The 25,122-nt window shown below is 43.4% G+C and overlaps 1 protein-coding gene across 4 annotated transcripts; it reads left to right on the top strand.

The window, feature by feature from the left end:
• Nucleotides 1-1,084: 1,084 nt before the first annotated feature.
• On the top strand, nucleotides 1,085-24,997 carry PRPF3 (pre-mRNA processing factor 3). Of its 4 annotated transcripts, XM_044991506.1 has the most exons (18): nucleotides 1,090-1,235; nucleotides 3,446-3,558; nucleotides 4,322-4,375; nucleotides 5,904-6,086; nucleotides 7,111-7,241; nucleotides 11,198-11,344; nucleotides 12,584-12,667; nucleotides 12,796-13,016; nucleotides 14,014-14,320; nucleotides 15,161-15,327; nucleotides 16,088-16,170; nucleotides 17,186-17,329; nucleotides 18,182-18,281; nucleotides 19,471-19,584; nucleotides 20,349-20,467; nucleotides 21,203-21,286; nucleotides 22,870-22,931; nucleotides 24,323-24,997. In XM_044991506.1, the coding sequence occupies exons 4-18, from the start codon at nucleotides 5,942-5,944 to the stop codon at nucleotides 24,467-24,469; spliced, it is 2,055 nt and encodes a 684-aa protein (XP_044847441.1). In that variant the 5' UTR covers nucleotides 1,090-1,235; nucleotides 3,446-3,558; nucleotides 4,322-4,375; nucleotides 5,904-5,941; the 3' UTR covers nucleotides 24,470-24,997. The 4 variants fall into 4 exon arrangements, with proteins under 4 accessions (XP_044847442.1, XP_044847441.1, XP_044847440.1 ...); XM_044991505.1 differs by lacking the exon at nucleotides 4,322-4,375 and having other exon boundaries at nucleotides 1,091-1,235; XM_044991507.1 differs by lacking the exons at nucleotides 3,446-3,558; nucleotides 4,322-4,375 and having other exon boundaries at nucleotides 1,085-1,235.
• Nucleotides 24,998-25,122: the final 125 nt, after the last annotated feature.

Here is a 25,122-nt window from a genome sequence, read left to right as displayed (position 1 = left end):
GGATGAGTTTGGATGGGTGTATACTATAACCCAGGGGTAGGCAACCTATGGCACATGTGCCAAAGGTGGCACACGAGTTGATTTTCAGTGGCACTCACACTGTCCGGGTCCTGGCCACCGGTCCAGGAGGCTCTGCATTTTAATTTTAAATGAAGCTTCTTAAACATTTTAAAAACCTTATTTACTTTACATACAACAATAGTTTAGTTATATATTATAGACTTATAGAAAGAGACCTAAAAATGTATTACTGGCACGCAAAACCTTAAATTAGAGTGAATAAATGAAGACTTGGCACACCGCTTCTGAAAGGTTGCTGACCCCTGCTATAACCTTAACATGCCTTGCTAACCTCATGAGCCACCATAACGAAACTCTGGCATAGTGTTGCAATGCTGTGACGCGGTAACTGCAGGTGTCAGCTTTACAGTGCATTGTATTGGCTTTCTTGCATGGTGCAATGACATTCTCACCTGCGGCTGCCTACAGAGCGGCATGGCCAAGACCATGGGAGGAACAAGAAGGTGATTTGATAGCATGACACAGTAAGGCATTGACATGATTTTACCATGGCCCATATATGACACGTCCCATGAGGGCAGGCACCTGCCAAGCAGACAGCCCTCTCTCCTATGCGCCTCCTGGGCCTCTGGGAAGCTGGGGACCAAGAACTCAGCCCAGCCCCGCTTCACATTGCCCCTCTCCCTTAGCCCTTGCGAAAGCTGGGTGCCAGCACCTGAGCCCCTCTGGGTCCCCTGCCCTCCAGCTCCTGAAATTGGCCCCTGTGCATGATGGGGCCATGACCCCAGCTCCCCTGCCCCCTGTAGGTGGTGGGGCCAGGACCCCCGCCCCCCTGGATCGCCTGGTCCCAAATCTCCCTTTCCACTCGCCAGCAGCAGCTCCAGGGATGGAACAGGAGGCGCTGGGCTCCGCCCCCGTCAGTCACGTGACTGACCTAGACGCGTTGGCCTCTTCATCGTCACGTGATAGGACAGCGCGCCGCAGCTCCTCCGTCACGTGACCATATTCCCCCCCACATTGAGGCTCTGGGCTCCTGCGTCACGTGCCGGTGCCTAATTCCCCCCGCCCACCCGCGAGCGCGCGGGGCGGCCTCACGCGGGCCGTTTCCGCTTCCGCCCTAACGTTCCGTCTCCGTCAGTCGCAGCGAGTCCTCGCTAGGCCGCCGCGGCGGGGAGCGGAAGTTTCGGGCTGGGGCAGGGCCGGGCGGCGCCGAGGTGAGGAGCGCGGGAGCCCGGGCTGGGGCGGCGGGTGATCCGGCCCCCGGGGCTCGAGGGCCGAGCTAGGCCGGCGCAGGCCTCGTGTGTGCGCGCGGCGCGCTGACCAAGGGCGGGGAGCCCCCCCCCGCCGCCTCCCCCTCGGCCCTGGTGCAGTGAGAGGAACCTCTGTTTGCTGGCCTGCTGCACCCCCAGGCCCTGGGGAAGGGCCAAGCCATATTACTGAGGCGATGACAGGGACCCCCATTTACTGGCCTGCAGCCCCCACCACGGCCCTGGGGAAGGGGGGAAGTCCTCAGTTCCCCCCTAGGTCCTGGGGAAGGGGGGAGCCCCCAGCCTGCTCCTCATATTACTGATGCGGTGACAGGAACCTCTGTTTACTCGCCTGCTGCACCCGCAGGCCCTGGGGAAGAGGGGAGGCCCCCAGCTCCGCCCCCCCGGCCTCGTGGAAGGGGGAAGGCCCCAGCCTGTCCCTCATACTCCTGAGGATTTGATAGTGACCCCCATGTCCTGGCTGGCCATCACCCCCATGTCCTGGTGCAGTGGGGAGTCTCCACTCTGTGTGCCAGAGTTGATAAATGATACTCTTGGTGATGGCATGGTACCTTCCTCTTCTGTCTTCACACTCCCCCTTCTTTTCCATTATCTGCTATACCTCAGACGTCTTCCCAGTCCTAAAGGGCTCCCTTGTTCAGGAGCATGAGCAACACACACTCTGGTGCCTCGGGTGTGTGGTGCTGAGCTGTGTGTGCTGTCTTCGACCTATCACTGGTACCCCTGTCTCATCACCTTGTCCCTCTGTGCTCCTGAATATAACTGATAAAGCACAAGTGAATTATTAGCTCAATGTTTGAAGTTAAACCGTCTTAGTGAATGATTCTGGGAATCTTGAAAGTCTCTGAGCAGACTCAAGTTTTGTGCATCTACCTCAAAACTAACGATCTCAAGCTCCTCTAGAAATGCTGCCTATATCATTTTGGCCCGGATCGGGGAGCGCTCCGATTTGCACTCGATTTCTGTTGCATACTCCCATTTTTTAGTGTTCGCACCTTTTTCGCACAAGAAGTGTGTGATTTGGGTACTAGGGCAGGCAACTGAGAGTTAGGGCTCCTGAGTTCTGATCTCAGCTTTGGTACTGACTTGCTGATGGTCTTGAGTCAAGTCCCTTAACTCTTCTGTGTCACTTAGAAAATTAGTAATATTAACTTGTCTTACAGGAGTATAGTGATGAAAAAAGCAGTGTGGTGCTTTGGAGAGAACATGCTATATAAACAGTTATTTTTCTCTAACATCTAGCCAAGAAGTGACTTGGAGGGGCAATCCCATCAATCTGCCACAGTGATGGTTTTGTCAAGAGGAATTTTTGCCCTTTGTATCTCCTGTTCTCTATGCATCATAGGCAAAAAGCATCCTCTTTAATGGTGTGTATTAGGTTTGATTCTAAACTTGGGTCTTCCTGATACTACTTGTAGCAGCAGTGCCTCTTTAGGGAGGATAATAGTACTTTGAGTACACAAGAACAAGGAGTCATCCAATAAAATTGAGAGGCAGCAGATGTATGAACAAGAAATTCCTTATTGTTTTACAACACACAGTTAACCATACATAATACTCAGGACTCCTGTCGCCCATGTTGCCTCTAACCACTAGACTACAGTGCCCCCTTTGCTGATTATTCAAAGGTACACACATAATGGTGGGGAGGGAATTGGCACATTTATTTCCATTCTGGATAAACAAACATTTTTATTAAATAAAATAAAATGGAACAACAGCAACAACCAAAAAAAGTCTGTGTGGGTTTTAACCTTTGCCAGTGCAAATGAGTTTTATAAGTAAGATTAGAATTGTCTGCCCATAAGCATGTTGCATTTGTGCTAGGTTGCTTCTCAGAAAGAAGTAATTGGGAATGGCGGGGACAACCCGATCTTCCTAAGTACACAATTTTCATTTGCAGAATTTGGTAAAATTTTCCGCAGATATAAGAACACTCTTATCCTATTAGAGTTAAATTTGTCTGATTCAAGGCATCTAGATTTCTAGCCTTAACATAGCCAGTACTCAGACCTTTAAAATAGTAGTCTTATTGGGGCAGTGCTGTGAGCAAAAGGGTTTCTATTGAAAGGAGGCATTGTACATCTCACTGTGCCTTTGGAAACTCTCATTAGAATTAGAATTTTTACTTAATTTTAGTCATACATGTTTTACAGAATGAAGCTAAATATGTTGCTTATCTGAAGGAGCCACAGTTGCTTTGACAACAGCTTTGTGAGAACATCAATTTCAGATTATCCGTTTACTGAGGAATAACATAGTGAAGAAGGTTAGTGGGTGTATACCTTAACATGAGATACATGTGTTGTGCAGTTTCACTATTGGACCACCTGGTAGAAATCTTCTATTATATTTTGGCTGTCAACTTTCTTAGACATGTTAAGACACACATTTGACCTTATATGCAAGGTTTAACTGTCTATAGAATACTTGCATGGCTGAAAGATAGTGTTCTCATTCTGTAGGTAGTACATAATGGAGAATGCTCATATATACTCTTCGCTCTTCAGATACTGAAATATCATGCTACCCTGCCTGAGGCTGAGTATTCTATTAGGTCTTATTGAATTACATAAATGAAGGTAAAATCTATCAAGGTGTAACTCGTTCTTATAACAATATTAACCTGTTTTTACAATATGCAAATGAGGATACTAACATGGCAACATGGTTTTTATGAAATGTAATAATGGCTCTTAACCTAGCTGAACTAATGATCGTGAGTATCAAACGTTAACATTTAACAGTCATCATCTGAAATGATGTCTTACTCAATAAGCAGCTATAACTGAAATGTAGCTATATGTAGCCCACAGGCATCCTCTGCTGTTGCTTTGTTTCCTTGCTCTTTGAAGTTAAGAAAATTTCTTGACTGTACAAACAGAAAATCTTGATTCTTATTTTCATATATAGCCATTTTTTGGAGAATAACTTTATTTTAAAACATTGACACTCACTTTCTGATTTTATGGACCAATTGTAACACTTTGTAATTATACAGTACAGAATTACCTATAGATTTTTTCTTGTAGGGAGGAAATGTCTTAGGCCGAGCATATTTCCTTAAGAAGACTGCCTCTTTCTAGGTAAAGGAGGCTTGATTTCCAAATCAAATCAGTGTCTGGGTGCATAATTAAACATTATTTCATTTGTAGAGTGTAACCCTCTTGACATAGTAGCTTCTATTTCAAACAGTTAGTGGAGAGAGATCTTGTCTCCAAAATCTGTAGCTCATGATTAGATTCAGAATGGTGGGGATGGGGAATATGGGCCTGTAGTTTGCAGAAGGGGTTCTCAGGCTTAAGTATGCCTGTGAATATTTCCAGGATGTGGGCCATGTGCACAGTGATACATGTATGTGTGCTTATGCCTGGTGAGGCAGGATGATCTTTTAGACTAAGATCATCCTATCTGGGTTGAAAGGAATTTTCCCCCAGGTCAGATTGGCAGAGACCCAGGTTTTTTTTGCCTTCCTCTGCAGCATGGGGCACAGGTCACTTGCTGATTTGAGCTAGAGTAAATGGAGGATTTTCTCTAACACAAAGTCTTTAAATCAAGAGTTGAGGACTTAAGTAACTCAGCCAGAGGTTGTGGGGCTTTTTGCAGGAGTGGGTGGGTGAGGTTCTGCGGCTTGCAATGCGCTTGAGGTCACACTAGTTGATCATGATGGTCTCTTCTGGCCTTAAAGTCTGAATCTATAGTGAGGTTGCGAGTCAGGAGACCTGGGAGATGTCCCCTTGCTGTGTGACCTTAGCCAAGTCAGCCTTAATTTCCTCTAATGTGGAAGGCTGCACATGCTTACCTCGTGTAGATGTTGTGAGGCTTAATGTCTGTAACATGATTTGAGATCTTCAGTCTATTTCATCCACATTGCCTAAGAGGGACTTGTCCCCTCTCAAAATATTGTAAAAACTATTCTAATGTATAAATTGCACGTACACCACTTGCACTAAGTTTGGATAGGTCTCAGTCCATTGACTAATGGACAAGGGTTCGCATCACAAATCTACCACCCTGATTGTCGCTAATTGGCTCCCTTTGGCACAAGTCAAAGATTGAATGAGCCACAAAGATGGAACCCCTCCTCTCTTTCCTGGGGGCATTTATGAGGCTGTAAGTCTGTAGGAGTTGGAAACTGTGTTGCTGGTACCTGATACCTGCCCTATGGTACCTCACTCACCTTGTCTCTCTCATATCCTGGGACCAACATGGCTATAACAACTCTGCATAGTCTCCAAGAGTGTCATTTTGACACCTTCCACAAGAGGAAGGTTGGCCTTGTAGTCGTGGCACTGGACTAGGGTTCAGGAGATCTCGAGTCAGTTCCTGGTTCTGCCATCAATTTCCTGTGTAACTTTGAGAAAGCCGCTCAGGGAACTAACGCACAGAGAGATTATCTCTAATAGGGGTCTAATACTTCCTTTGTCTTGTCTAGTTAGATTGTAAAGTCTTGAGGGCAGGGACTATTCCTTGTCTTATACAGCACTTAGAACAATAGCACCTCAACATTGGTTGGGGTCTCTAGGAAGAAATTCATTTAAAAAAAAATGCTTTGCACCTTCCACCAGTCTCTCATCTAAGTGATGCTTTTCCCACTCTTCATTTTTCTTATAGGTAAAATTCAAATAATTGAAGTCAGCTTGCTGGGGAAGATGTCGCTCTCTAAACGGGAATTGGATGAGCTGAAGCCATGGATCGAGAAGACAGTGAAGCGGGTCCTGGGTTTCTCAGAACCCACTGTGGTCACTGCAGCATTGAACTGTGTTGGGAAGGGAATGGACAAAAAGAAAGCAGCTGGTATGTCCTCGGCTTTTCATTATGACACTCTCAACACCCACATCCATTGCTGTGTATTTAGGAGTATTTAGAGATCCTTGACAAAAAGAGAGGGAGGTGTATGAAATAGGTGCTAAAAGCGACAACCTGTTGAATCTCTCAGGATTTCTATTTAGCAATACAATCCCTTTTTTTGGGAAGTATTTCATATAAACTATATCCTACCATGCCTTCAAGCTAAACAGTAGCAAAGCAGGGAAAGGAATAGAGGCATCACTCAGGAAAATGAAACTAATGATATAGACACTTTGTCTTGGTCTAGAAAGCAACCAAGTGAGTCTTTCAAATTTGTATCTGAAATAAATGAGTATTTGTTCCTGTGAGTAGCTGTGAGCTTTACAAATGGAACTGGAAGAGCTGCACTGCATTTGAAATGGTCTTTAAGTTAGATTTGAATTTATCTTCCTTATTCTTGGGCACTTCTTCACCTGACTTTAGTGGTGCTGAACTGTATGTGGCAAATAGTTTCTTCATTGCTAATTAAGGTTGTTACACTGTTTCCATTAGATGAACCCCCTTTTCATGCATGTGACATCCCTTTTGAGCTGAGAATGTCCTTGCTAATTCTTAGCTCAGAGCCAATTTTTATTTACTTAATATTTTCAGACTTACTTCACTAGCTGTATGTAGTAATAGAAACTTAGTTTGGACAGATTTTCTTGTATTCCCCTTTTCCTCATGGTAGAAGGTGGCATTGTCTAAGATGCTTCCAAACCACCTAAAGGGTGTTACAGAAACTGACAAGACAGGAAATGCAGTTGAAAGGTTCCATTGTTAAAGAAACTGAAGAAATTTGCTGTAGTCAGTATTAGAGACTACCTTAAAAAGAGGCTTGCATGGAATCTCAAAACCCATAGGTCATGTATTCTAGATGTCAGGGGGAATGGCAGTCTGAATTAAGAGGCTGAAGTATAATTTTTATCCACTTATTCCTGTCTCCAAAAACATTCATAGTCTAGTCACACAAATTTCTCTTCCTTGCCAGACCATCTGAAGCCTTTTCTTGATGATTCCACTCTGCGGTTTGTCGACAAGCTCTTTGAAGCTGTAGAGGAAGGACGAAGCTCCAGGCACTCAAAATCCAACAGTGACCGGAACCGAAAGAGAGAATTGAAGGTAAGCGAAGGACTAATTGTTGTATTGTTGGTTAAAGGCCATGAATGCAGTGCTGTTACTTTACCACATTCTCCTCTTCCAGAAAGGCACATCTTATAATGCTTAAAGTTCAAGAGAAAAGACCCTTCTCTACAATGAAGTGTGTGAGCCTTTACATTTCAGTTCTTTTTACTCTCTTCTGAGGTGCCATGAGGTACCAAAATACTTTCCCTGACCATGTCCTGACTTGGAAGCCTGAGCATCTGGTTTCTTTAACAATCTCCTAGTAGGTTTAATGGAACAGAAGAGATTAAATAGCAGAATTTGTGGCTCTCTGCTGTTTTTCATACTCCCGCACTGCAGTTTTGCCATGCTGCCGAGTCTTCATTAACTAGAGGTTAGGAGTCTGGGTTGGTCGGTCACAGCTTGTAGTAACTTTCCATTGCTCTTCCTTACTCAGACGTGTCATCATAAAATCTAAACTGATGATTTCACAACTGTCAGTGAATGAATGTTGGTGGGTTACCTTGTGGATTTTCACCTTGTGTCCATGCACTGAAGCTCATCTGGAACCCACAATATGCAACTTCTGGCAACCTCTTCCCCACCAAAGTTCAAGTTCCTGAAATACAGCAAGGATTTTCTAGTGTTCTGGTGGTTTTCCCATCTAACATTTGATTGGGATGGTGGAAATTCTCATGCATCCACAGTTGTCTTTTACTTCACCCCGCTATCTTGAAGATTTTGCTTTTGACCGTGAAATTACAATTTTTTTCATCATTTGCATACAGAATTTAAAAATGGCTACTCGACAAGCTGTTCCCTGGTCTTAAAGTAAGTTTCCTTTCACTTTTTTCCTGAGGTTCCTATTTTATGGCATTTTATATTTCTCTTTTTGAAGTTTTGCATTGTATCAGTTCCTGATTCATCAGTTACCTACCTGCCTCTGGAAATGTCCACCACATGCGTCTGATGAAGTGGGTATTCACCCATGCAAGCTTGTGCTCCATAATGTCTGTTAGTCTGTAAGGTGCCACAGGACTCTTTGTCGCTTTTTACAGTTCCAGTTACCTAGTATATTCCCTTACAGGGCTCTCAGCTATGCCTTTCCAGGTGTCTGTGGGAAAGTGCTTTGTAGTAGGAGAGGGACTGCCTGCACTTGTCAATATTTTTTGTCTGAAACTGTTACTTTTCTTCTCTGCCTGGCTGAGGCTTTAAAATGTGCTAGAGAAGGGTCTACTTACCTTTCCTCTTCCAGGTTCCAGTTACATTAACTGGTTAAATAGTCATGTGTAAAAAAGAGGTATTTATCCCCAGAACAGGTACAGCCTAGGTGGCAGCAGTGCAAGCTTCCCTGCCAATGTGCCTTAGTCTGATCTGGAGTGAGCCCCACCCCTCCCAGGGGGGAGAGGTGAGAAGTTCAATCTTCCATAGCTTGGGTCTGGTCTACACTACAGACTTATATTGGTATAATTATTGTTCTGGGGTGTGAAAAATCCACACCCCAAGCAACGTAGTTGTACTAACTTAACTCCCCAGGTGGACAGCGCTATGTCGGAAGGAGGGCTTCTCCCATGGACCTGCCTCCTCTCGGGGAGGTGAATTAACTGTGCTGACAGGAGAACTCTCTCCTGTCGGTGTAGAGTGTTTTCATTAAAGCGATGCAGTGCCTTCAGTGCCAATGTGCTTTCAGTCATTGGCACCCCAGAGACTGTCAAGAAGGGAGCCAACTAGTGTTACGAGGTGGCATCTTTGTGCTGTGGGCACATTTAATTAGGAACTAGACTGAAATTCACTAACTCATTTCACATAAGCCGCCAAGCTGTCCTCAGATTGAAAGCCAGTAAGCCATCATATTTTGTCCTGGCCAGATCTCTAGTCTCTTTCCTCTGGTATATTGGGGAGACAGAGAAGAAACTGGAATATCTGAACTATGCCATGCAGCCACTTGACATCTCATTGTAAAGCAGATGATTCAGCAGATGAATCCTTTGGCAGATGGATTGCAGTCTACACTTTGATTATCTTCTACTTCTGTAGCACTTCCAATGCAAATGGATCCCAAAGCTCTTCGGTTACAAATCATTTATAAGACAGTGCTTTACTCAACTGGAACATGCTTCCACATCATGTGAGAATGCTACTTAGCATCAAATAGGAACACTGTAAAACGTCATAGGGCAGGAAGGAAAGACCGTTACACTCTGTTGAAACGCTTTGGGGAATCTTATGGAGGTAGGTTAGATACCCAAGCTGGGATTTGGACTGGGCACTGGGGCTAATTCCCCATCTCTAGTGAAAAGTGCCCTGGGATCTTGAATGACCAAAAGTGTTCCAGGCCCTCAGTTTTGTATCTAATCTGAAATTCAGCCCTCCCAGTAGCACAGTATGCCCAAACACACACTGGTGGGGCACTGACTCAAAGAGAAGAGGTGAATCACCAGCTCCTCTTCCTGGAGTTAACTTCCTTAGAAGTGCCACATCCAGACACTGATCTGCCCTGACCCTGCTTAGCAGGAGATCTACTGGAATTGCAGCCCAAGGTGGTATAACAAGGGTAACTTTTTCTTTCTGGCTTTTCCCTTGAAAATATTAGCCCTGCTTTTACATATGCTCACAGAATTAGAATTGTAGTGGTGGACAGAGGAATGATAAAAACATTAGATAATACTCATGTTAGCTGTCTTTCAGCATTCTGTCTGGCCCTCTTTCTCCTCTCTCCCTTGTACCATTTCATGGGGTAGATCACTGCTTGGGAAGTTTCAGGAACTAAAACGTAATGGTCTACACACTTTATACTATGGGCAAGTACTTTCTCTTGAACTTGTAGGTATTCCAAGAAGTACCTGTGTCTGGCTGAGGAAGTGTCCTTGTAGAATATGAACCATAATAGTGAAGAGGGGATTTCAACTAACGCTTACAACCGGTTTGTATATCTTCTTTTCAAATAATGTTCACTTATAATACAGGATGTCTGTTGTATGGTAGATTAAGGGCTTGTTTCCTCACACAAATGGCATCCATTTAACTAAATCAGTTTAGTTAAATCAGTGCAATCTCCTTGTAGACACGCTCTTAAATCAGGTTTCAGAATGGTAGCTGTGTTAGTCTGTATCAGCAAAAACAACAAGGAGTCCTTGTGGCACCTTAGAGACTAACACATTTATTTGGGCATAAGCTTTTGTGAGCTAAAATCCACTTCATCAGATGCATGGAGTGAAAAATACAGTAAGCAGAATATATATATCATAGCACATGAAAAGGTGGGAGTTGCCTTACCAAGTGAGGGGATCAGGGCTAACAAGCCAGTTCAATTAAGGTGGAAGTGGCCTATTCTCAACAGTTGACAAGAAGGAGTGAATACCAAGGGAGGGGAAATTACTTTTGTAATGCTAATGAGGCCAATGCAATCAGGGTGGCCCATTTCAAACAGTTGACAAGAAGGTATGAGTCTCAGCAGAAGGAAAGTTACTTTTTGTAGTGACTCCTGAATCAGTTTGAGATTTAGAAACCAATTTAGTTAAATCAGGTCAGTTTGTAGATCAGATCTATTTCTGTGGATAGGTGTGTGAGAGAACACACAGGCTTACTGGGAAGAATGATGGATCTAGGAACTCTTTAACCCAAGCAGAAGGATGGTAATGCCTTTCACACAAGGATCTGGGTGCTTTGCAAACAATAGTTAACCTCCACATCACCACCATCCATTTAGATGGATCTCACTTACCATTGTACAGGTGAGAAAACGAGACATCGATTAAATTTGCTCCTGATCCCGCAGTGGGTAAAGGGCAGGGCTGAGAATCCAGCATAGGAGTTTTGGGTTCAAGCCCTTTGCTGTGACCGCTTAACCAAAATGTTTTTCAAATTCTAAATTGCTGGACTCAAGTGGTGGTTGCTTGTCTTCATCAGTAGCCTTGAGTAGCTTTGTTATATCATTGATCGTAAGCTGTCTTGTCTTGTTCCCGTTCTGTTAGGATGTGTTTGGTGATGACTCTGAGATCTCCAAGGAGTCTTCCGGTGTTAAGAAGCGGCGTATTCCACGTTTTGAGGAGGTAGAGGAGGAGCCGGAGGTTATCCCAGGCCCGCCTTCAGAGAGTCCTGGAATGCTGACCAAGCTACAGGTTTGTCTTATCAGGCTGTTCTCCTCCGCCACCTCCCAAAAAACAGAGATCTTGGATCTTACCATCTTAATATTTTCTGTGTGAGGGAATAACAAAAGTTTCAGGTATTTTATACTTCATATCATGATTAGAAATTTGAATGTCAGGGCCTAGCGCATCCTTCTTTTGAAAACTAATGGCAAGTGCTTTCCGCTGTGTCCTTTTCAGAGCTTGCTGCTACTATTGGCCAGTTTCAATAGAAGTTCCCAAATTCGTAAGCCTAATAGTCCTCTTTGCCATTTCTCGAAAACGGAGTGGCAGAGAGAGAGTGCCATGTTGATGCCTTGTGTTGCTAAAACTTGCTACTCATACAGAATCTACGTTTGATGAAATACTATGAAATGCTAATGAATACAACTAAACTATACTGTGAATAAATGGAGAGAATACATTTGTTATGCAGTATCCTTCATTTGTTTGGAGAAGTGTTGACTTGCACTGAAATGTGTTCACATGTAGTTATGTAGTATAAACTGTTCGTTAGCTGAATGCCATCTGTATGATCTGGCACATTTCATTATTTTTTTAAATTATACAGTACAATAAATGTACATGGAATTTTGCAGATTCAGAAAACATGCTTGGACTAAAGCTCTTAGTCTAAATTAGACTGACCAAACAGTTCAGACACATGAAATAGTTTACCAGTAATGGCTTAATCTCAAAGCACTGCAGATTTTTAATTAGTGGATTAATGTCACTTAGTTTAGTGGAAGATGTGTTCTAGAATTAGAGAGATTCTCCTGTATATCATCTTGAAACAGTGATTTCCACCAGGAAAAGGCAATTCAGTTCTTACAGTTTGCAGTGTTAGTGAGCAGACTGAATTGATTAAGAACAGTCTAGGAAATCATTTTGCAGGTCCTTTCACTTTTTTTGAACATGCAAAGCACTTGGTAACACTTGAATTCAGCCAAGAAAACAGTTAGAGAGGGGAAGACCCTCTTCACCAATGAAACAGGCAAACAAGGCTCCTTTTCTGTAGGGTGAGCTGAATAGGAAGGAACAGGTCATGGCAGTGGGCACTGACTACCCGGAGTTGCTGCTGCTGAATTGGAGGTCATTGGTTAGAATTGTCCCGGTTAGTAGCTGGGTTTGCACTCATTTGCCACTATGTGAGGAGCCTCTGAAGAGTGCCTTAGCCCTTCTGGCTTCTTGTGAGGAGGAGGAAACCTAACTTTCCAACTTTTATTTCTGCAGATCAAACAAATGATGGAGGCAGCAACACGTCAGATTGAGGAGAGGAAAAAGCAACTGAGTTTCATCAGTCCTCCTGCACCCCAGGTACAGCCTGGAAAGCAAAAGGGTAGATCCTTTGTCACGGGATTCAAATGGATGCATTGCCTTTCTCCTCAAACAGTGACTTGCATGATTGTTCTGACATGTATCTAACAGTGTATCTCTCTCCCCAGCCAAAAACTCCCTCTTCATCCCAGCCAGAGCGTCTCCCCATCGGCAATACCATCCAGCCCTCACAGGCAGCCACATTCATGAATGATGCTATCGAGAAAGCCAGGAAAGCTGCTGAACTGCAGGCCCGAATCCAGGCTCAGCTGGCCTTGAAACCTGGGCTCATTGGCAATGCCAACATGGTGGGGTTGGCCAACCTGCATGCAATGGGAATTGCACCTCCGTGAGTACAATCAACTTGCCAAGTACACTGCACCCCTGGTAACTTCCTGTAGGAAGAAGACAAATGTTAGGCGTGCATATTGTCAGCCTTCATCATTGCCTTTCCACCAAAATTCATGTGTATTGGCTTGGATTCATAAACTGGATAATTGGCGGCTCTGTGTCAATGATAGAAGCACCAGAGAGTGATGTTGGACAGGCGTTGCCCTTCTGGATGTTGTCTGTCTGCTGTTGTTCACCTCTACTGTAACATTTGTAGCTGACCCTGAAATGGACTGAACATTCAAAGGACAACTAAGAGTAGTCTAAACTACATCAGGTCCTTGTGGCCTTGTCTATACTAGGGGTTTTCTAGATTGCACAATGGTTAGAATGCAAGACCACTCTCCATCACTTTAACTCTACTGGTGCTTGCATCGTTGCAGCCATCAATGTAGCTAAACAAATGATAGCAACAGTGGGAAATCTTACCGGGGGCAATGCCTCAGGGCTGACATTGTTACACAATGCCATTCTGGCAGCATAACATTTACACCCGCTTTAGGACCCCTTTACGCTGCCAAAGAGGTGTAAGGAGATCTTGATGTAAATGAGAATTGGACCCCTAGTGTAAGCATACCCATATCATTCACGGTGTATGAAACTACCTCTGTTCCCTGAAGTATCAAGAAGAGAGAAGTGTTTAGATTATTGATGTTCTATGAGTGATCAAAATGTGGAAACCTCTGTGCTGATGCTTTGGTCAGACTTCTAATAGTTGAAGTTGCTCTAGGCTCTGGATCATAATACTGGCACCTGCTTTTTGATTACTGTTGCACTAAAATGGCTTCACATCTGTCTCCTTTATAAGATATTGACTAACAAGGCTTAGCGAAAACCACCAAAGAGCAGACCATACTCTTTTCAAGACCTATTTGGTGGTGGTCACAATACGCTCTATATTTCCTCTGAGTTTAATGCTGCATGACTGCATTTTAACAAAATGTTTCTTGCATCAGGAAAGTAGAGCTAAAGGACCAGACAAAGCCTACCCCGTTGATCCTGGACGAACAAGGCCGAACCGTTGATGCGACTGGTAAAGAGATTGAGTTGACTCATCGTATGCCGACCCTAAAAGCAAACATCAGGGCTGTGAAGAGGGAGCAGTTTAAACAGCAGCTCAAAGAGAAACCTTCTGAAGACATGGAATCCAACACTTACTTTGACCCCCGGGTCTCCATAGCCTCATCCCAACGTCAGAAACGCACCTTTAAGTTCCATGACAAAGGCAAATTTGAAAAAATTGCACAGAGGTTACGAACAAAGGTATTGTCTAGTTTTTGAGCGCTGGTGTTCATGAACTGCACTAGAAGCAGGGGGTGGCATGGGAACTGAACTCTTGTGTCCCGTTCAAGAACGATGGAGGCTTCAGGACAAGAAAGATTTCCAGTACAGATGGCTGAAAATTTTCCATCAAAACTGTGTTTCAGTGGAAAATTAGTTTTCAGTTTTTGTGGAAAGTCTTTCTGCATGCATTTTTGACTTTTTGTTGAAAACACAAAGAACTTAGTTCTCTTATGAAAAGCTGAAATTTTCCATGGAAAAATACACTTTTTTGACCTACTTTTAATAGAAACAAATGATTTGGGGGCTGGAAGAACTTAAAGGGAGAGAGAACTTGCCTACATTTTAACCATGCGCAAAACCATAAATGTACATAGCAGTAACTATTTAGTGCAGTTGTAAGGTATAATGAGGACTCTTGGAATGAAGAGCTGATTTAGGCTGGATATTGGGAAGACCCTTTCTGATACTGAGGTTTGTTACACCATGGAAGAGATTTCCCCCAAAGAAATAGTGAAGCGCTTTGAAATTTTCTGATAAAAAGTGCTATGCAAGAGCTAAGACATTTCTCAGTACGTTGCCCAGCCCAGTTTTAAAGTATCATCTAGGAGAACAATTGTGTGTTAGGGTTGTGTAACACCCACAAACCTCCACAAAACAACCCATTAGTCCCAGCCTCCAATCTGTGCTTCCTCTGTGACATGCCCTGATCAGCTTGTAAAAGAATATATCCAGTGTGCTTTGCTTTTTAAAGGCTACACTATTTCTGCGTGTGCCCATGTAAGTGACTTGCTTGTACCATCTCTCTCCTCTTTTCCTCAGGCTCAACTAGAAAAATTACAGGCAGAGATCTCTCAAGCTGCCAGAAAGACTGGGATCCACACCTCTACCAAACTAGCTCTTATTACCCCAAAAAAGGAGCTGAAAGAAGGGGAGATCCCTGAGATAGAGTGGTGGGATTCGTATATCATCCCTAATGGCTTTGACTTGTAAGCTATTACCTGGTGGGGTTGGTAATTTTATTGTAGAGAAGAAACTAATGGCCTGGCTTTTGAGAATTGCTGACCAGCCCCTGGTTCCATTGACATTTTTTGGGAGCTGCTGGCAGCTGAAATGCTCAGTGCTTTTGAAAATCGGGCCCTAAGCCTTTACTGCATCTTTTACAGAAGCAAGTGCATCTGCTTGAGTAACTGCATTCTGCCCCCCTGAATTCCCCGTGGGAGGTTCAGTTGTATTTTGTGTTCGCTCCCTGCTCCAGTGTGTGGTGTGGTGCCAAACAGCTGCCATATTCCATTCCAGAGCTGTCTTATTCCAGTGACTGAGAGAACAATTTCTGCGTGCAATCGATACAGCAGTTTGTTAGAGCGATTTTGGCTAAAAGCCATTGTGGGGTTTTCAAAAGCAGCTAAATGACTTTGGAGCACAAGCCCCATTGACTGTCAGCTAAGCATTTTTGAAAGTTCTGCCTCTAATGTCTAAATGTAAGATCAATATTTAGAATATTTGGGGCAATGGGAGGCACTTTAATATTAATGTAGGACCCATGCATCTCCCTGCTTCCCCTGAACTCTTGGCTTTAGAGTACCTCTCAGCAGCTTGTGTAAGTTTAATAGTTAGCATTGTGGTGGTTGTGTGTGGGGGCCAAATTGCTTTGTTCGCCAAATGCTGTGACTCGTGGAACATTGAAGGAAGTGAGGGAAGCCAGCCCTAAGATGACACATAGTGATACACGAATTCTCTCCTCTTTAGAACAGCTGGAGTCTACTCTAAAAGAGACAACTACTTTGGGATCACAAACCTTGTGGAACACCCAGCACAGCTAAGCCCACCAGGTACTATTATGTAGCAGTCTAGGTCAAGGCCTCTTTGTCGTCTTGATCAACTCATGGTACACAGGGAGTTTTGTAGCAAGACCCTTCAAGTGCTCCAAACCAGTGGCAGCAGGAGACCTGAACCAGGCTATGACCCTCCCTATTTGTAATACCACTGACTTCATTTCTCACCATGAGAGAAATCCTGCTAAGATAGAACGTAGAGCTCTGCTAGGGTGGTGAGACAGCTAAGACTAGGAGGTGAGTCTGCAAAAAGAGTGGAGGCAATCACATTTAAAAGCATAGTGACCAACTAGCTATTGGAAACTGGTAGACTCTCATGTGGTACAGGGGATGGCTACCGCTACTTGGACATTATGGGTGTCTACACAGCAACTAAACACCCGTGTCAGCTGAGTCGGGCTCGGGCTGCAGGGCTGTCTAATTGCTGTATGGACGTTTGGGTTTGGGGTGGAGCCTGGGCCCAAGCCTGAACATCTATGCCACAAATAAACAGCCCAAGCCCTGTGAGCCTGACTCAGCTGATGCAGGCTAGCCACAGGTGTTTAGTTGCAGTGTAGACATACCCCCAAATTCCTCCTGTGATTCGCATGGTAACACAGACCCAGACAAGGGACATAGGATAGTAAAAAAAAGATTTAGATGATTAGTGGTTAATCTTTTTAACATAAACCATATTGTAACCTCTGTTTTCTGGTTCAGCATTGATATAAACAATCTGGAGTAACTCAAGGATCACAGAGTGTAGCAGAGAGAAACTATGATGTAATATGGGATAGCGGAGAGGCAGACATACATGCTCAAAAAGAGGGGGGGGTTATAGGTTACAAGCAGACTGGAGGACAAAAATGGTTGTGTTGGGCTGCCTTAGCCTTAAGCATGATGAATTGGTTACAACTCCTAGACTGCAGCTATTTCCCTTTCCTTTTCCCAGTAATGATTGTAAACAGTATTTGGTCCTGTCCTTGTGAAATGGGGAAATGTAAAGTGACTGTTCATTGGTTTGCCTTCCTAGTGGACAGTGACACACCAGTGACTCTGGGCGTTTATCTAACTAAAAAAGAGCAGAAGAAGTTACGACGTCAGACGCGGAGAGAAGCACAGAAGGAACTGCAGGAGAAAGTCAGGCTGGGCCTAATGCCGCCTCCTGAACCAAAAGGTAGGTGACAACCTTGTGGAGAACAGGCTGAATGCAAAACGCCACATTAAAACATACACTATCTTTAAATGGTGACACATTGGCTAGTTAAAAACACCGTTTTGGTAAATTGCAGCAGACAAAGGAGTTTTGTGAGAAAAATCCTATAGATCTACTCTGTTCATGAATTTACATTCATGCATGTATATTAATAGAATTAAGTCCAGAAAGGGCTGTTATGATCTTCTGGTGTGACCTGCATAACACAGGCCATAGAATTTCACTGAGTAATTCCTGCTTCAAGCCCCATGTGCGTAGGGCAGCATTCTGGACACCCCATCCAACCCCACTGACTTAGGGTTCACAGAGGCAGAATGTGGTACAACAAATGTACATACTACATGGAATGCTCAGACGGAGGAACCGCTCTTTACTAAATTTCATGCATTGTTGCTGTGTCTTGTCTGTCAGTTGCCACACTGCACCTGGAAATACCTGCATTTCAGAGGCAAGTGATGTGTGTTTGTAGCTGGTAATTCTGTAAAGCATTTTGAGCCTGACAAAAGATGCTACAGAAAGCTGTTTTTAAATAATGCTGGGGAGCCTTTTGAAGCAAGCCTTAGAGAGGAGATCTGGTCTCACCTAGAAATTAACTTGTACCTTTCTTTCAGATGGTTTCCCCCAATGTTGTTTCACTCTTACAATCTTTGCTCAGTTTTATTTAAAGTAAAACTTCTATTCTGAAGATCTTCTCATTTTTAAGCTTATACTTATAGGAAGTAACAGATGTCATAATTTGTGTCAAAAATGCAAAAGGCAAGTTGGTACTTGATAGATGCCTTTAAAATGTTCCTCTCTCTATTTCCCTTGCAGTAAGAATTTCTAACCTGATGCGAGTACTGGGGACAGAAGCTGTTCAGGATCCGACAAAAGTGGAAGCTCACGTTAGAGCACAGATGGCAAAGAGACAGAAGTAGGTTGCATGTTCTAGAATAAGAAAACTTTATTTTAAAGTAGATTTGGTGGTGGTGGTGTCCTGACAGCCCTGGAGACTAAAGTTCTCTACTGAAGCACATATCAGATGCAGCAAAGGGAGAAGGAATGGCAAATTTTGCTCAAATGATGACCCTACAACGTATTTCAACACTGTCTTGAAAGGCTCTCCTCTAAGAGCTAGAAGAGGGTTGAGTATTCATGACCTATCCATTCTTGGCCCTTGTCCTGAAACTGTCAGCAAGAGGCCCAGTTGCAGTGGTGGCTTTTGAGTAGGGACAGCTATCTGCTGGGAACTGGACTGAGACCCTGACTCGCTTCACAGACCCTCCAACAACTGCTTGTGGAGTAATGACTTTGAAGCATGGTCCTCCTGAGCTTACTATGTTCAGTCACTTACACTGAGTAGCTTCCGGTTTAATACTAAGCAATTGACTGCTCCAGACAGCAACATTTCCACAGTAATATTAGGTGGTGCATGCACACATTCATTCTCGAGGGAAGCCATCTGGGAAATGCAAAGGTTTCACTGTAATAAATATGAACTGAGTAGGCTCTTTAAGAAACTAATCTAAAGCAAAGTACACGAATTAAAAGTTCATATGTGCAGTCTGAAACTACAAATAACCAGATGGCTGGATTTTTCAGGCTATGGTAATGATACAGGGCCTTATGCATCATCACCACTAGATCAAATGCAGCCTCTAGCAGCACTGACTGAAAGTTTGTACCATCTGATGGTGGTTTAGTGACCTATTTAAAATTAGTTGGTGGGTTTTGATCCAGTTCACACCACAAAATTCCACCATTACAGCTGGCACTAATGGCTCTTTCAGCAGAGGCCAAGGACTAAATGGATTGATCCCTCATCACTAGAGGCATTGAAAGCAAATCGGAGGGTCATGTTGCAGGAAGCTTCAGTACCACTGTTCATACTGGTTACAACCTGGTCCAGTTTCCCCCTGGATGGAAGCCAGTCTCTTGTGATCTAATGGGTTGGGACCACTCACATGCTTCTAAGCCAGCCGGGTCTGGGCAGAGCCTGGTTCACTGTTCCTAACTCTGGGTCTACAAGGCACACTCCAAGGCTCACTCCCCTTCCAGTTTTCTGAACAGACAACCAACAGGCTGCATTTCTGCTTATCTGTTGTCTCTTTCCTCCCACCCAGAGCTCATGAAGAGGCAAATGCTGCACGAAAACTAACAGCAGAACAGAGAAAAGCAAAGAAGGTTAAAAAACTTAAAGAAGATATTTCACAGGGAGTGCATATATCTGTGTACAGGTGAGTGCCTTCTCCCACAGACCCTAGAGGTGCTTTGTCTCAACAGATGTTTTTCCCACGTGACTTTTTATAAATACAGATGACAAACGCCTGTCTATAAATGAGTGCTAATATGGAGTGTTCCATAGCAAGGCTATTGTCATCTGACTCCCTGAACTCCATTAGAAACACTGAATGCTGTTCAAATTATTTTATGGTAGAGAGAGAAACAGTCCCACTTTCTCAAAAGTAAATAAATGAAAAGGTAACTCCATTCTTCACTCATTCTGTGGGAACATTCAAGGTGAATGTAGAAAGTCTCTTAATACTTTAGTGCTTCTATAGCACTTTCCATCCAAGGATCACAAAGCACTTTATGACTTTTAATCCTAATGACAGGGAACCTGACACACTGGGAGATGGAATGTCCAGTGTCACAAGCAAAGCTGGCAATAGAACCCGAGTCCGGACATCTGATAAAACACCATTCAAAAGTCAGATGAAAGCTGCTATTATAATGTAATATATGTAATAATGTATTCTAAACTAAGGATGGGACCCTGTGCTCCTAGGTGCTGTAAAAAAGTAGATATAGTCCCTGCTCCACACTGAATAAAACCCTGTTGAGCATAAGGTTTTTTGTATACCCCCACAGTGCCGGAGAGTTTAAAGTGAGAGTAATTACTGGACTGAATTGGAGGAGAGTAAGGGAACCCTTTTTCTCTGTTGTCCATTGTTCATAGTTCCTTTTTTGAATAGATAAACCTTTGCTTTTCTATCCTCAGAGTCAGAAATCTGGGGAACCCCGCAAAAAAATTCAAAATTGAAGCAAATGCTGGGCAACTGTACTTAACAGGAGTGGTGGTTTTACACAAAGATGTCAACGTGGTGGTAGTAGAAGGAGGTAAGGCTCGGGGGTGAACTTTCTGGTTAGAACATTAGATGTTCAAAAGCTTGTTTCTAACCAAGATACCAAATATTTAAATTGCCAATTACTGGGATTTATGGAAATAAAGGAAGATACTAAGCTGCTCTACTCAGGATGCTTCTTAGATTTACTCCGCACCAGCCCTTGGGTAGTCGAGTATGTTAGCTACTTAAGTATTTTAAATAATCCTCTAAATATTTAAACTGTAGCTTATATGTTTAAGAAACTCAGCATTATTAAATCTGCTAGATTTGAAGTCTCAGTGCTTTGACGGTGATAGCTTCTCAGGAAAAACTCTGCCAGCCCTGGTTGCATCTGCTACAATGCCTCCAATTTGCATGGTGCTTCATAAACAGTCTCAGAGCACATTTTGTGAGATACTATCCCCATTTTACAGCAAGGGAAGCTGAGATGGCACAGAGGTGAAGTGACTTGCCAAAGACCACAGGAGAGTTTCTGTCCCCAAGCCCTGTGCTTAGGTTAGAGATTATACTTCTTTGTCATTGATCTACAGTATTCTCTTTGCCAAGGGCTTGTAGCTGCTGGAACTGAGTGTGTGTTTGAGTGTTTAGTTTTTCCTCCGTGGTTTCAGGTGTCATTAGCTTTCACTGCTTTTTTGGAGGCAGAATGCAACTCTATTAGGACTCTTAAATTGAAGTTGTCAATGAGCAAGAACTGAGAGAAAATGATTATCATCATCTCTCTCTCCAGGCCCAAAAGCGCAGAAGAAATTCAAACGTCTTATGCTCCATCGAATAAAGTGGGACGAGCAGACATCGAACACAAAGGGAGATGGTGAGCATAGACCCATGTGGATGTATATGAAACGTGGCTAGAGTGACTGTACGGAAGTGGCAATAGGGTCATTTTGTTGCAGCCTGGCAGAGAAGCCATTACTATGCAAATCCTTCTGCAGAACATAATCGATCTGATCATCTGACTTGTAAATTTGAAGATCTCTGTAATGCTACTAAAGCAAACCAACACTGGGACTGTGATTTAGATGATACAAAGCCAAGAACTTCAGTGCTGGCTTATGCGCCTTACTGTTGTTTACATCAGTTTTCCAGACTGCCTTCTGCTGTGTCAGCCTCTCCTATTCAGCTGTATGTGTTCTAACACACAGTAGCGCTTGAGCTGGCTTTGCATTTGCGAGACTCCAGGTTTGAAAAAACACAAACTCGAGTCTGGGAAAGTGTGTGTACTGCTGAATGAAGCCCAGTCCTTGCAGACTGGGGAGGCAAATACTCTCAGGGTCTTAATTCTGTGAGGCACTCAGGGTGGTCCTCTAGAACCCAGTACAGGTATGTATATGTGAGACAGGAAGTGGGAGCCCAGAGCCCAAATCACATAGCCCTGGCTAATACTGGTACACAAACAGTGCTGGGAACCACTGCTTTATAAATGTAGTGCCTGTGTAAATGCCATTGGCCAACAGTTTTCTTAAATGGGTCAGCTCTCCAGGAAAGGCCTGTGCTTTTGTACATGTTCTGTGCATGCTCAGCCCCCTAGGGGAGCTGATCCTGATTGGATGACCCCTGGGTACTCCTGTAATAGATATTTTGTAATTGTGTAGCGTGTAATGTGAGAGACCAGTCCATGGCTGTAACTGTTGCCCTGGGGCAGTGATACTCAGACTGACATTCAGGAGCCACAAGTGGCTCTTTGCAGCACATGATATTAAAACACTGATTTAATTATTACCCAATCAGGATGCTTTTGCTGTGTTATTAACCAATTAAGTTATCAACTTGCACTAAGTTATTTTATTTGCTGTGGGAATAATATATATATAAACTTATTATTTCCCCTGTCATACTGTTTAAATATGAATACATGGTACTGTAGTCAGCTACTACTGTGGCTCTTTTAGGTAATGTTGGTTGCTAATTTGGCTCCTGAACCAGAGATCTGAGTATCACTGCTCTAGGCACATGATGGAGCCTGAAATGGGAATAAAAATGTGGTAGAGAGATGTACTCACTGCTGAATCTTCTGTGCAAGTAAGTTAGATCTTCCACAGTATTTGAATTCGATTTTGTGCTTGAAATGTCAGATTATGAAGTTAGGTATAACATTACTAATAGCTATGGAGGACTTTCCCCCCACAAACACAAGTAGAGAAAGGTGAAGGCGTGTGCATGCCCAAAATGAGGGAAATGTAAAAGTCTTAGTCTAAATAGCAGATATGTAATTTGGATTTAGAGGGGAGAAGTTCTCTGAGTGGAATGAGAATAGAAATATGGTAAGGACTGCCTCTGCTTAGAGCTCTGGGGTAGGAAAGACTTGTATTTTTAATACTGGTGCTTTCTTAGTGACTGCCTGGAATTCCTTATTGGCTGTAGGTCTAAAATCTGCTTTATTTTTTTTTTTTTCAGATGATGATGAATCTGATGAGGAGTCTGTTAAAAAGACAAACAAGTGCTCTCTGGTTTGGGAGGTAAGTTATGATCTTGAATTAAAGGAGCATTTGGGGGCCTTAGGCTCAAGTGCTTAATTTCTGGGTCACTTGGCTTTTCAGTACTGCCAATATTAAAACATGCATGCAAGCTATAAAGCCTTGTTACTTGCTGCATCCTTCTGTTTGCAAATCACTATGCACAAAGCATTTTACTACCAACTTGATGGCACTTGATATTTATTTTGATTGAATTAGGTTGGGGTTTCAGTATGAAATGTTCGCGGTTTATCTTTTTAAACCTCATTCAGATGGAGAAAACAATGTGGTGACTTCCTCTGTCTAGTCCACACAGGAATATTTTTGCATTTGGAAGGGTATAATGCTGGGAAATGCAGAGGATGCATGATCCTATTCAAATATCCAATCGCTATTCAAAGGAAACTTCCCTGGGCTAACTTATTGGCTGCTTTTTGCAATGCAGGAGAGCTGGGTTTCAGACTCTCTTGCTCTGGTGGAGGGAGGTAGTATACTCAGTCCTTGTGAAGCAGCAAAGAATCCTGTGGCACCTTATAGACTAACAGACGTTTTGCAGCATGAGCTTTCGTGGGTGAATACCCACTTCTTCGGATGCAAGTGCGAAGAAGTGGGTATTCACCCACGAAAGCTCATGCTGCAAAACGTCTGTTAGTCTATAAGGTGCCACAGGATTCTTTGCTGCTTCTACAGAACCAGACTAACACGGCTACCCCTCTGATACTCAGTCCTTGTGGTGGAGAAAGCAGTCAATGCTTTCTATGGCTAACTAGTGACAGGAAGCAAGTTGGCGGCTTTCAAGAGTCCTGGTCAGAAGTACTGTGGCTATATGTCTCCCTTGTGTTCCAAGCGTCTTGAGGTTGGGGCCCGCACCCTTCAGTTTTCATGATCACACCCTGTGAGATGCTATATAAAAATATTGGCATCTCCACAGTCTTTGGAGATAATCTTACATGGCATAATAAAGGACACTGGGTATGCCAAACAAAGATGGACACAGACTGGAATAAAACATGTAACTTCAGTTAAAGCCACTGAAGTGCTCTTAAACATTTCAGTTTGTTGCAGACTGTATCAAAGGAAAGTCTCTCTTCCTGGCAGTTCATTTAAAAGAAAACATTACTAAGTGACAGTGGAAATTGCCCTTATTTAAGCATGTTTCTACACAACTTTTCACCTCTGCACAAATAAAAATAGCACTAATTTAATTATGCAAATCATAGTTCCTCTCTGAACACTTGTTTAGAAACCTGAGAAATTACTTTTCAATTCTAAAAAGGTTTATTCTAGATTCCTCTTGTAATTGTGGTTGCATTTGCTTGTTGATGCATTTGCTTGGTGGTTTTTCTTGCCAGCAAGATGCATCAGAAAACTCTTACTCTTTCTGTCTATTCCAGGGTACAGCGAAGGATCGCAGCTTTGGTGAAATGAAATTTAAGCAGTGCCCCACTGAAAACATGGCACGGGAGCACTTTAAAAAACACGGAGCTGAGCACTACTGGGACCTGGCTCTGAGCGAGTCCGTGTTGGAATCCACAGACTGAGGGTGCTGCTGCCCCCAGCGTTCCCATTGTTAATTTGAGAACAATACCTGGCTGAAAACTTGGACAGAATTCCCTTCCTCCCCTCAAATCCCCACAGTATGTTGCATATGATTAAAGAAATATTTTTAAAACAACAATCACAGCTACACTGTTTTCTAGATTAAACCCAACTCTCGGAAATTGTGGTGCAAAACCGCTGTAAAGTGGTATCTGCCAGAGAATTCAGTTTTGAGATGGGAGGGGCAGAGAAAATTTTCAGTAGTCTCTTTAGTCCTTCACATACAGCTGTCTCAAATGGAGGTACAAACATTTCCTTGCTTTGTCAGCTGTTCTGTAGATGAGGTCTGACGTTGGACAAACTATATGGTGCAGACAATCTGAGATTGTTCCTTTGATGGGCAGGGAGGCAGTTTGGGAGCAGCCCCGAATGGTCTGAGGATGCAGTATGGAGCATTTGAATTTGTAAAGCAGAGTAGGAGATGGGGACTTAGCCCACATCCTATATTTACATAATAAACTTTTTTAAAAGAAAATCAAAGATGTGTTTCTTTACATGGGAGTTTCAATTAGCCTGCTGTTACTCACTGCAAACCACATTCTTCTGTACTTGGCTCTTGCATCAGTCTTGATAGCTTGGGTATATTTGGAAGGAT

Source organism: Mauremys mutica, chromosome 17 (genome assembly GCF_020497125.1).
Source record: "Mauremys mutica isolate MM-2020 ecotype Southern chromosome 17, ASM2049712v1, whole genome shotgun sequence".
NCBI lineage: Eukaryota > Metazoa > Chordata > Testudines > Geoemydidae > Mauremys > Mauremys mutica.
The sequence above is the reverse complement of the archived record's forward strand: the minus strand, read 5'-3'. Positions and strand labels throughout refer to the sequence as shown.

Coding starts and splice junctions, on each gene's coding strand:
- PRPF3 (XM_044991507.1), top strand. CDS start 5,942: ATGTCGCTCTCTAAACGGGAATTGGATGAGCTGAAGCCATGGATCGAG. Junction 18,282..19,470: donor CAGATGGCAAAGAGACAGAA/GTAGGTTGCATG, acceptor CCTCCCACCCAG/AGCTCATGAAGAGGCAAATG. Junction 20,468..21,202: donor CGTGGTGGTAGTAGAAGGAG/GTAAGGCTCGGG, acceptor CTCTCTCTCCAG/GCCCAAAAGCGCAGAAGAAA.